Genomic DNA, 11,230 nt, shown 5'->3' with positions numbered 1-11,230 from the left:
ACACGACGTGTCCCCTCCTTCTAGCTCTTCCCTCCCTGACCCCAGGCACTAGTGCCTTCCTGTTCACCCTCTACACTTGGCCTGCAGTGGCCTGTTCCCTGCTCCTCCAATATGCCAGGCACACTGCTTCTGACCTTTGAACTGGCTGTGCCCTTTGTCTGGAAAGCTCACCCCAGATGACCACATCACTAACCCCCTCGCTGCTTTCAAGTTGCTCAAATGTTAACTTCTCGGTGAGGCTTACCTACATCAATTTTTCAAAACTACACGCTCTCTGTCCCTGTGCCCAGGTACTACTAGTCCTTCCCAGGCTGTTTTTATCCCTGCAGAACTCCAACTTTCTACTGAACCATAAAATTTCCTTTTTTATTATGTTTATTCTCTGTCCTCCCTTTCCCCACCTATGAGAATGTGATCTCCTCGGGAGCAGGGATTTGGGGCTTTTAGGTCACTGGTGTATCCTCATCCCTACAATAGCACCGGCATCCAGAAAGCACTTGAAAAATATTTGCTGAACAAATGAATTAAGGAAATACAAGCAAATACTTGTTCCTTTCCTATTTCTACCACTGAATGTATGGATTGTTGCTACTGTCATAAACAATGCCCTACTAATGCCCTAGATAAAACGTTCCTGAAATTGTCGTGTGGGCTTGAAATTTGGGGTTATGCAAGTCAAAATTTAGTCTCCAGTTTTGTTACACTATTAATTTTTTTACAAACACTTCTGAGCAAAGGAAACAGTCTACCCAACCTGCTTAAAATATTATAAATTCAAATTAATGATAATTTGGCAAGGTCCAAATTAATGAGTTCTTAACCATATATGAAAAGCGAGGAAATTTTAAAAAAGGAGCTTAAACAAATGTATAAAAGTTGATATTACTATTTCATATTTTAAATAAAAATTTAAAAAATTAAAAATTTTCTGATTATAAAGTACATTCTTCGTGTAGAAAATTAAAATACAGAAAATTATTAACTAATCACTTATAACCGCACATCTATTAACAGTTTTGATTCTTTTCTTTTCAGTGTTATTTCTAGGAATGTTTTCCTTGCGTATGTGTGAGAGTGTGTGTGCATATATGTACTTGTATGTGCACATAACTAGGATATTTATATGTTCAATTTTATATTCTGTTTGCTTTATTTAAGAGTCATCATATGTATTTTTCTCTTCCACTAAAATCCTATAAGTCTCTTTTCTGTGGATATACCATTTATGGTACATTTATGTATCATCTATTCCTCTGCTGATGGGGTTTGTACTCTGAATATTTTGCCATTATAATTAGCAATGTGATTAAAATCTCTCTGCATACCTTTTCCTACTTCTCTAACTATTGCTTATCTCAAGCTCTTAAAACTGTTAAAAGTGGAATTTCCAAGCCAGAGGGATTTTAAAGCTCTTGATACATATTGCTCAAGTGCTTTCCAGAAAATAGTAACAATTTACACTTTTACTAGGACTGTATATGATGGAACATCATTGTTAATTCAGTAAGTAATATCTTATTTAAATCTGCACTTCTTTGATTACTTGTGTTTCCTCTTCCTAGAATTTTCTGTCTTTTGCCCTTGTTTAATTTTTGGAAGTTGGGACTATCTTCATATTATACCTACTGAATTATATGAGTTCCTTTAAATTAAGGATAATAACTCTGGTTCATATTTGTAAATCCTGATGGCAACACTCAGGTCCAACGGGGGAAAATGTGGCTCTAACAGGTGACTTTATTTTTGCTGTAGCTAAGTCTAATTACTAATTACTAGGTGGTCATGTGGATAGAGAAGTATTAATTTGCATTTCATGCTAATGATAATGTATAACTCTAAGAAGCATCTCTTAGTTTGTAAATCAGCTTGTTAAACTCACCACAGAAGAACTGGAAGGGGTACCCAGAGAAGATGATATATTGCTTCTTATTATGGGTATAATTTACTGCTAATAACCATACCCTTATGGATTACACAATAATTAACCAAGAGCTTTAATGTATATATTTGGATGACAAAGAAGGGCAAATAGTAGGTTTATAACTTTAGAACAGGAAACATACCCTGCTGATACTGGGATACTAATTAAGCCTACCTGTTGGTATTAGTTAAAATAGGTCCAGCTTTTCCTTCTGGGGCCACAGTGATGAAGACTGTGCCACACTGATGGACAGTGTCCACATACACAGAGCCAAAGCCAGCCAGGAACACAACCTGCAAAAAGAATACTCAAAATCAGATTGAAAAGCAATAAGAAACACTACTGAAATGGCTTCAAATGTCCTTTTTTTAAAAAAATTTTATTGGAGTATAGTTGCTTTACAACGTTGTGTTAGCTTCTACTGTACGGCAAAGTGAATCAGCTACATGTATACATATATCCCCTCTTTTTTGGATTTCCTTCCCATTTAAGTCACATCAGAGCATTGACTAGAGTTCCCTGTGCTATATACAGTACGTTCTCATTAGTGCTATATATAGTACATTCTCATTAGTTATCCATTTTATACATAGTATCAATAGTGTATATATGTCAATCCCCATCTCCCAATTCATCCCACCCCTCTCTTTCCCCGCTTGGTGTCCATATATTTGTTATCTATGTCTGTGTCTCTGTTTCTGCTTTGCCAGTAAGATCATTTATATCAATTTTCTAGATTCCACATATATGCGTTAATATACGATATTTGTTTTTCTCTTTCTGACTTACTTCACTCTGTACGACAGACTCTAGGTCCATCCACGTCTCTACAAATGACCCAATTTTGTTCCTTTTTATGGCCAAGTAATATTCCATTGTATATATGTACCACATCTTTATCCGTTCCTCTGTTGATGGACATTTAGGTTGCTTCCACATCCTGGCTACTGTAAATAGTGCTGCAATGAACACTGGGGTGCATGTGTCTTTTTGAATTATGGTTTTCCCTGGGTATATGCCCAGTAGTGGGATTGCTGGATCATTTGGTAGTTCTAGTTTTAGTCTCTTAAGGAACCTCCATACTGTTCACCACAGTGGTTGTATCAAAATCTACATTCCCACCAAAAGTGCAAGAGGGTTCCCTTTTCTCCACACCCTCTCCAGCATTTACTGTTTGTAGATTTTTTGATGATGGCCACTTTGACTGGTGTGAGGTGACACCTCATGGTAGTTTTGATTTGCATTTCTCTAATAATTAGTGATGTTGCACATCTTTTCATGTGCTTCTTGGCCATCTGTATGTCCTCTTTGGAGAAGTCTATTTAGGTCTTCTGCCCAGTTTTTGATTGGGTTGTTTGTTGTTTTGATATTGAGCTGCATGAGCTGCTTGTAAATTTTGGAGATTAATCTTTTGTCAGTTGCTTCGTTTGCAAATATTTTCTCCCATTCTGAGGGCTGTCTTTTCGTCTTGTTTATGGTTTCCTTTGCTGTGCAAAAGCTTTTAAGTTTCATTATGTCCCATTTGCTTACTTTTGTTTTTATTTTCATTACTCTAGGAGGTGGGTCAAAAAAGATCTTGCTGCGATTTATGTCAAAGAGTGTTCTGCCTATGTTTATGCAATCCGTATCAAACTACCAATGGCATTTTTTCACAGAAACAGAACAAAAAATTTTACAATTTGTATGGAAACACAAAAGCCCCTGAATAGCCAAAGCAATCTTGAGGAAGAAAAATGGAGCTGGAGGAATCAGGCTCCCTGACTTCAGACTATACTACAAATCTACAGTAATCAAGTCAGTATGGTCTTGGCACAAAAACAGAAATATAGATCAATGGAACAGGATAGAAAGCCCAGAGATAAACCCATGCACCTCTGGTCACCTAATCTATGACAATGGAGGCAAGAATATACAATGGAGAAAAGACAGCCTCTTCAATAAGTGGTGCTGGGAAAACTGGACAGCTACATGTAAAAGAATGAAATTAGAACACTCCCTAAAACACCATAAACAAAAATAAACTCAAAATGGATTAAAGACCTAAATGTAAGGCCAGACACTATAAAACTCTTAGAGGCTTCAAATGCCTTAAGTTCTGATTCAATACCACAAACACTTCCTGGTTATATTTCTTTATATCCATGTGTACAGGCTATTCAGCTGACTTGAAATGAAAAAAAAAAGAATCAAATCCAGATTTTTCAATATCCAGCTGTAAGGTTCATAGAAAAAAAAAAAAAGATGGATGAGAGGGCATGAGTGTCTTCATTCTCTGCTTCTCTGGAACTGACAAATAACTCTGTATGGGCTGGAGCCCAGCCATGGGCCACCTTTATGTGTGCGTATGAATCTCTGTGGGAAAAAAAACCCCTAAAACACAGGAATTGAAATGCAATGTGCAAAAAACTTTCAGGCTCTTGAGTTTTGACTTACTACCATAATGATGCCCTTTTATGCTGGGGACACAAAAACATACCCGAAAACCCAACAACAAGACATGCTAGAGTCCCCTCAAGGTCCCTCACATAACTTGTAACAAGAATGTCAGATAACGTGATTTGCTTGGAGTAAAAATTAATTTTTCTTCCATGAGAAGGTGGACTAAGACTTAAAAAAAAGTTCTATCTCAGAAGCCAGGTGCCAGGCCAGCAGAACAGATGTCCTTTCAGAATTAAATACCAACGTTGCTTAAATGGATAAATATTTGAAATCAGAACTATTTGAAAAACAACCCCGAGAACATCATGTTCACTGCCGGCATTACCTGAGCGTAAGGGCAAGAACCTCCTTGTGTTTGGGAATGTTGATACTGATGATTTGCAATATCAATTTAGTCCAAGTCTAGGCCCTTTATTATTGTTAGAACCGCAAATAAAAGAAGAAAGACTGAAAATTCCTGGATGAAGGAACAAAGCTAGGTGTCTGCCTGGCGTGTAATGAACGTGTTCTAATTTTGACCAAATGAAGAGGTACCAGAAAGAGAGTACAAAGAACCACAGGAGTCTGTGATTCTCACCCTTGGAAGTGACTTCAAGGTTACTGGGCTTTTTCTTGTACAACGGCTCCTCCTTCAGAAATCCTGAGCATCCAGGGCACCTGGAGGTCACCTCTGCCTCCTCCCTACTTTCATCTCCTGCTCTGCCGACTCCTGCCCTAGCCTTCTTTTTCATTCTATGGCCACTGCTCTAGCTTAGTTAGGTCCCTGAATGCCCCTCAGCACCCGCTGTGCGGACAACGCGCTGTCCCCCCAAGCAAATCCTTTCCAAATTCTGTGTATCTCTGCACATATAGGGTAAGGACACCTTATTCCAGGAAGGTATTCTCTAATTTTTCCATTCCTTTCCTCAGACTGACACCTACTCCTACATTCCTAAAACACTTTAACCATACTTCTGTTTGATCACAAATCTTATTGCTTGTATTACAGTCACTGGTTTATACCATAGACTCAATCACCAGATTCTCAACTTCTTGAGGGCAGGAGTGGAGTCAGTTTGTATTCTCTATGGATATATTTCCCAAATGGACAGTTTTGCAAAAATATCTGTTTCAAAAGACTCTGTATCCTGAATTTGCCCTTTTTTGTTCCAAGATAAAAACTGAACTTGACTATGATAAAATGTGGAAGGCAGCCAACCTAAAAAAATGGCTCAGCTCACGAATCTAAAACAAACAGATATTCTTTGAGAGACAGTCACATTTATAAAAGCTATTATTTTGTATGATATGTAAAGTAAGTCAACTGCTTTCTTCCAGGCTTACAGACATGGGATTATTTATTTGACACAAACCTTTTTAAGGTCCTGTGCTCCCATGTGTATTCCTTCCTCTCAAGGACTGTCCATAACTTCAGGGCATACCCCAGGGTTTTAGCAGAGAGTGTTAGAAACCAGAACTACTACGCCTCAAAGGAGGGAAGGAGGGGATCAGAAGAGGAAAATACTTATTGCTCTGCTCATTCTCAAAGCAATCGGCAGGCGTTTTGAAGTGAGGATACGTGTACTTCCTAAGATAAGGCTCAGGCAAGCTGATGGTTTCTGTTAACTGCCCAGGGAACTCTGAAAGTAAGCAAATTAACCTAAACCTTTAAGGTACGTCTTCCAGCCAAAAACCTGGACCCTGGACAGGAATATTGCTGGGTGCCCCTTTTACTCATCACTAGAACGGGAGAAACGCAGACTTTAATTCTTGTAGCCTACTCTTGTCTCCTTTCACATGTAGAGAAATAACCTGCAACACCAAGCATTTTGTACAATGTGAGCTCTAGGGATTAGAGAGTTGGGAACCCAAGTGCCAGAGGAACTAGTGCCAGGTCCCCCAGAAATTAAAATAAATTCTTGTTTTGGTCTAATGGTTTGATCATTTAATCATTCAATCAGTTATTGGATATTTAAGGTGAGTCTAAAGGAGCTCCTCACTGTGGTAGGCACTGAGAAGAAATCACGCCCTCAAGTTGCTCCCAGCCTGGGTGGTGAAAAAGCCAAGTACACAAATAATGAGATAGGAGCTAAAAGTTCCAAGGCAGAGATGTATAAAATGTTTCTCCCTCTCAGGGTGTTAACCATCGTGGTCTCTGTATAAATTCATGAGGGCAACAGTTTTGCGTCCATTTCCTTCAAGAAGAAGCATGATAAAGCTTGCTTTTTGGGGTTTGCCCTCTTGCCAACCATGTGAGAAAGCCTGGTTTAGCCTCCCTATGGAGGAAAGACCACGTGGTAAGAGAGCTGCCCACACTTCCCAGCTGAACTCATCCATAGCCAACCCTCTACCTAAATGCAGCTGCATGAGTGATCCCAGGCTCACGCAGAAAAATCACCCAACCAAACCCTCTGAATCACCGTTGTTGCAAGCCTCTAGGTTTGGGGGTGGTGTGCTACAATAAGCCAGACAGAAGATGATGGGGCCTCTGTCAACCTGGGTCCCTGAGTGACCATGTAGAACAGAGCGCCTGATGACAAACCCTGGGATGTAGCATGAGCAAGAAGTAAACAGGACTGTGACAGGCAGCATAATGTAGCCTATACTAATGGATGGAGATATTGGTAATAGAAATAGGGTTCCAGCAGAAACCTAAAATCTGAGTCCTTGGCTTAATGGTAGGCAGTAGGAATTGACGTTGAAAGCTACAAGAATGGGAATTCATGTTACAAAGTGGCAAGACACTTAGTAAAACTTGTCTGAGATTACTTGGGAGGTAGATTATAAACCTAATAGATTTGTAGCTCTAGAAGATGAGGTTTGAAAACAAAACATAAGTAGCGAGTGCTGGCTGCTGCTGGCTGTGTCTGGCAATGTGTTTCACTATGACGAAGCGATGAGCTCAGGAAAGAACTGGGCAGTTTGCAAATAGAAATTCAAGAGAATAAAGAGATTCCAGAAATTCAGGGCTGTGCAAAGTCAGTAATGCTTTTAACCCCAAACAGTAAGAGATAAAACTTAATCTTTGAACATGAAGGCAGATTAATACTCAGACTTAGGGCTATGTGTAGCCATCAGAACTCACTGTTAAAACTTCTTAATTGTTAAAGTTGACTCAGAAAAACATTTTGGATGAATAGTTTAACCTTGCCACAGAAGCTCTCCTAAATCTAAAGGGAGGTAAGGAAGCAAGAAAGTACAGAAATATATCTTTAAAAGGACCAAAGATGTGGTTATTAGCACAAGGAATTCTCTGGAATCAAACAGATAAGCAGTCTACTGAGTTTCTGAGAAATTACTACTGCCTAATAAACTCATGAACCTAGACTAAAAGAGTCTGTGATTGATTATTCGAGACTCAATACAACTTCAGATGTTGGTCAAGGAGGATCTCTGAGGGTAGATCCAGGGACTGGAAGAACAATGGTGAAAGAGCTCTTCCATGAGCAGAGATAGGGCTTGAAGACTATTCCTTGTTTCCAAGGAATAAAACCCCACACAATATGTGCTCAGAAAAATTTCAGATGTGTTATGGGTGAGAGGCTGTGTATGTGTCTCATTCTCCCTCTTTCCAGCTTGCAGGAGTTATTACTGTTATCCTGTCCTGTGTTTTGGTGGGGAGAGGACAGCCGATGAGTTCATACATCTCTAGATGAAAAGGAGCCACACCCAGGCTAGGAGGGCATCACTCAGAAGTACTGAATTCCAGTGGGATGTGATGACTGGTTAGAATCTTGGGGAGGAGGGCTGCTCTGCGGTGGGGAGGGGAAGAATGAATTAAGAGACTGTTTTTTTTAAATAAAAAGCCAAGGGGATTTTTCTCTTTTTTTGAGTTGTTTATTATTGCAGAATAAGCTAGTCAGTCCTGATCGATGCTGTCATTTAGTTATTTTTTACTTTCTTCACTTCACATTGGTAGTATGGGTATGTGTGTGGAAGGCTATAGGCAACATATAGTAAGAGACTTGCTGCTTTAACCACAAAACATTTGGGGAATACTCCGTGTTCTGTCATTTCTGTCTGTGTTAGAGCACTTAGATCAGTAAGACTTTCTCTTACACACTGTGGCTGTAAGAAAACCACTGAGGCCTAGGTCCTGCCTCCCAGTTAGTACATTATCTTTTACTACAATTACAAATAAGGAACAGTGTAACGTAACTTGTGCTTTTCTACATATTCAGTTATCTTTATTAAAATGATTATTTACTATATTTTTATCCAACAAACAATATTTAAAAAAATTACCCCAGTTTAATTTTACTGAGTAATTAAGTTACAAGGTGACTCCCAGGAAATAACTGAAAGTATTCTTGGAAGTCTACCTCTCTTCCTTTCTCTCCCATTCTTTCTCTCTTTTTTATCCTGATAGACTATATGGAATAATCCAGGGATAATCAAGAGGCAGTTACAAAGCATCCTGCACTGCAGCTCAGTTACATAACGGGTATCCCTGTTATTAAAAGTCCTTAAGCCACCCCCTCCTCCAATTTGTACTAATCCTCCCCACAACTGGGCTCAATTCCCATCACAGCACAGTTGCTGGACTTCACCCCTCTTCAGTTGTCTTTCTTTTATCGGATTCATTTTGCTCCCACCTCACATTTGCACTTCCTTTCTGATAGTTAATTTTGTGTCAACTTGACTCTGGCCATCCGGTGCCCAGATTAAAACATGATTTCTGGATGTGTTGGTGAGAGCGTTTCCAGAGGAGATTAGCATTTGAATCAGTGGATTCAGCAGACTGCCCTCCCCAGGGTGGGTGAGCATCATCCAATCCCCTGAATAGAACAAAATGTGGAGGAAGAAAGAATTTGCCCCTTTTTTCCTGCCTCACTGTTTGAGCTGGAACATTTCATTTCACCTTCTCCTGCCCTTGGACTGGAATTTACACCATGGCTTTCCTGGGTCTCCAGCTTGTCTGTGACAGATTGTGGGATGTCTCAGCCTCCACAAATAGATCTGAAGATACGGTAATCAGGCATTGCATTTGTTCTGCTGACTTTTGGCAAAAATCTATAAAACATTTCACCCTCTATTTTGGGAAGGAAAAAATATACTTATATCCCCGGATCAAATAGTTTGTAAAAGAATATCTTAGGAAGGAAAATCATAGTATGGAAGACTACAAGATTTAGACTTTTAAGGGAAGAAGAGACTTCCCCATATGCTACGGGATTGAGCGCTAACCTGCAGAGGGAATAAGGCAGTAAGATGTAGCCTGCTTGGTTGCAGGTAGTGGTTTGTCTTAAGCAGTCTAGTGGACTGAAGAGGCTTTTCTGCACTGGACTCTGTGTCTTAGTAATCACTCTGGTGGTAGCTGTGGAGACAGATTTGCGGATAGGAAGGCTGACAACAGAGAGACCCTTTAAGGGGCTATTGTTAAAATCTGGGAGAGAGATGATGAGTAAAAGGCCTGAAGTAGACCCTGGTCACAGAGAGAAGGGGCAGATACAGAGACACTTCTGCGGAATTTCTGCCAGAACTTCGTGACTTACTGGAAGAATGGGGGAAGAGAGGGAAAGGAAGGTACTGGGATGCTGCAGAATAAGACAGGCTGGGAAGCTAGACAGTCCTGGGATTGAATCCCAGGTCCACTTGCCCTGTGCAAGTTAACCTCTCTGAGCTTCAGGTACCATCTACCTGTAAGAGATGTGATGCAGACTAATGACAATGTTTGTGTAAAGTGCTTGACATAAAGCAGGCATTCAATACAACTTTATATCAATATTATTTAAGGTTTTTATACTGGAAAAATGGTGATATTAACTGAAGCAGAGACTCTAGGAGAAGCTGGCTCGGGGGATGGAAAATGATCCCATTGGTTTCAGATGATGACACTGGTTTGAGGTGACTGCAGGTCTTTCAGGCAGAGATGTCTGGTGGGTGGCCAGAAACACAGAGCTGGAGCTTGGGAGGGATGTGGGGGCCTGAGACAGGTACCTGGGAGTGACTGGGTGACACAGATGGTAGCTGAAGCTCAGAGATGAATTAGATCTCCCAGAGAGGAAAAGAAGGGGGGAAAATTTTTAAGGTAGGAACGACTGGATAAGGATGAGAAGAAAATAACAGATATTCTGGGTGTAATTCTTCCTTCTGTATACTTACTGAAAAATATTTTAGGGAAATCCCTACTCCCGAGTATCTTGGGAAGCAACGGTGACTCAACCAGAACAAACTGTAAACACATAGGAGACTCTCAACCAAGATACTTGGCAGATGTTACAATTGGGTGTCAACTTGCTGATATCTCTTCTGGCCCTGATATGGGGGGGTGAGGGAGGCGACTGAAGTAAGCAAGAAGCCAAAACATCTGCACTACACATTTTATAAGGCAGATTCTCACTTGGATCGACAACTTCTTCTCTATGTAAACATTTTGGGATGGATGCTAATGATATCTCTGAAAATGACTACAGGCCCTTTAAGCATTAGTGCTCAGGGTTACCCCTGTCTGATCTGCACCAAAGGGACTGATTACACATTTGAGTTCTGGCTCATCAAGGCATTTACCAAAGTGTCTCACGATATTCTTGCAAGCAAGATAAGATATCTTATACAGTATAGCTTAAAAGTGCTTTTAGACACATTTTCTTATTTAAGAAATGTGGGCTAAATGACAGTACAGTTTGGTGTGTTAGTGGCTGATCGAACCCACGCATTAGGGAAGTGTCTGGTGATTCACTGCAGCATGCTGACCTTGGACCTGTCCTGTTCAACATATTTATTAATGACTTGGATGAACATGTAGAATGCATGCTCACCACATCTATAGATGACATAAAGCTACTAGGGATACTTAAGTATGTTGGATGACAGCATCACAATTTTTTTTAAAGTGATTTCAACAAGTGGATTAGGCCAATAGCAACAAGATTTAATTTACTGGGGGGT

The 11,230-nt window shown here is 40.0% G+C and overlaps 1 protein-coding gene across 2 annotated transcripts in view; it reads right to left on the bottom strand.

The window, feature by feature from the left end:
* Nucleotides 1–11,230, bottom strand: part of VPS13B (vacuolar protein sorting 13 homolog B) — an 804,491-nt gene that overhangs the window by 23,011 nt on the left and 770,250 nt on the right. For both annotated transcript variants that reach the window (XM_007457167.1, XM_007457166.1), the window contains exon 55: nucleotides 2,096–2,214. In XM_007457167.1, coding sequence (XP_007457229.1) covers nucleotides 2,096–2,214 — 119 coding nt within the window. The remainder of the gene's footprint in view (nucleotides 1–2,095; nucleotides 2,215–11,230) is intronic.

Source organism: Lipotes vexillifer, unplaced genomic scaffold (genome assembly GCF_000442215.2).
Source record: "Lipotes vexillifer unplaced genomic scaffold, Lipotes_vexillifer_v1.1 scaffold376, whole genome shotgun sequence".
Taxonomy (NCBI): domain Eukaryota; kingdom Metazoa; phylum Chordata; class Mammalia; order Artiodactyla; family Lipotidae; genus Lipotes; species Lipotes vexillifer.
This window is presented reverse-complemented; position numbering and strand designations above follow the sequence as displayed.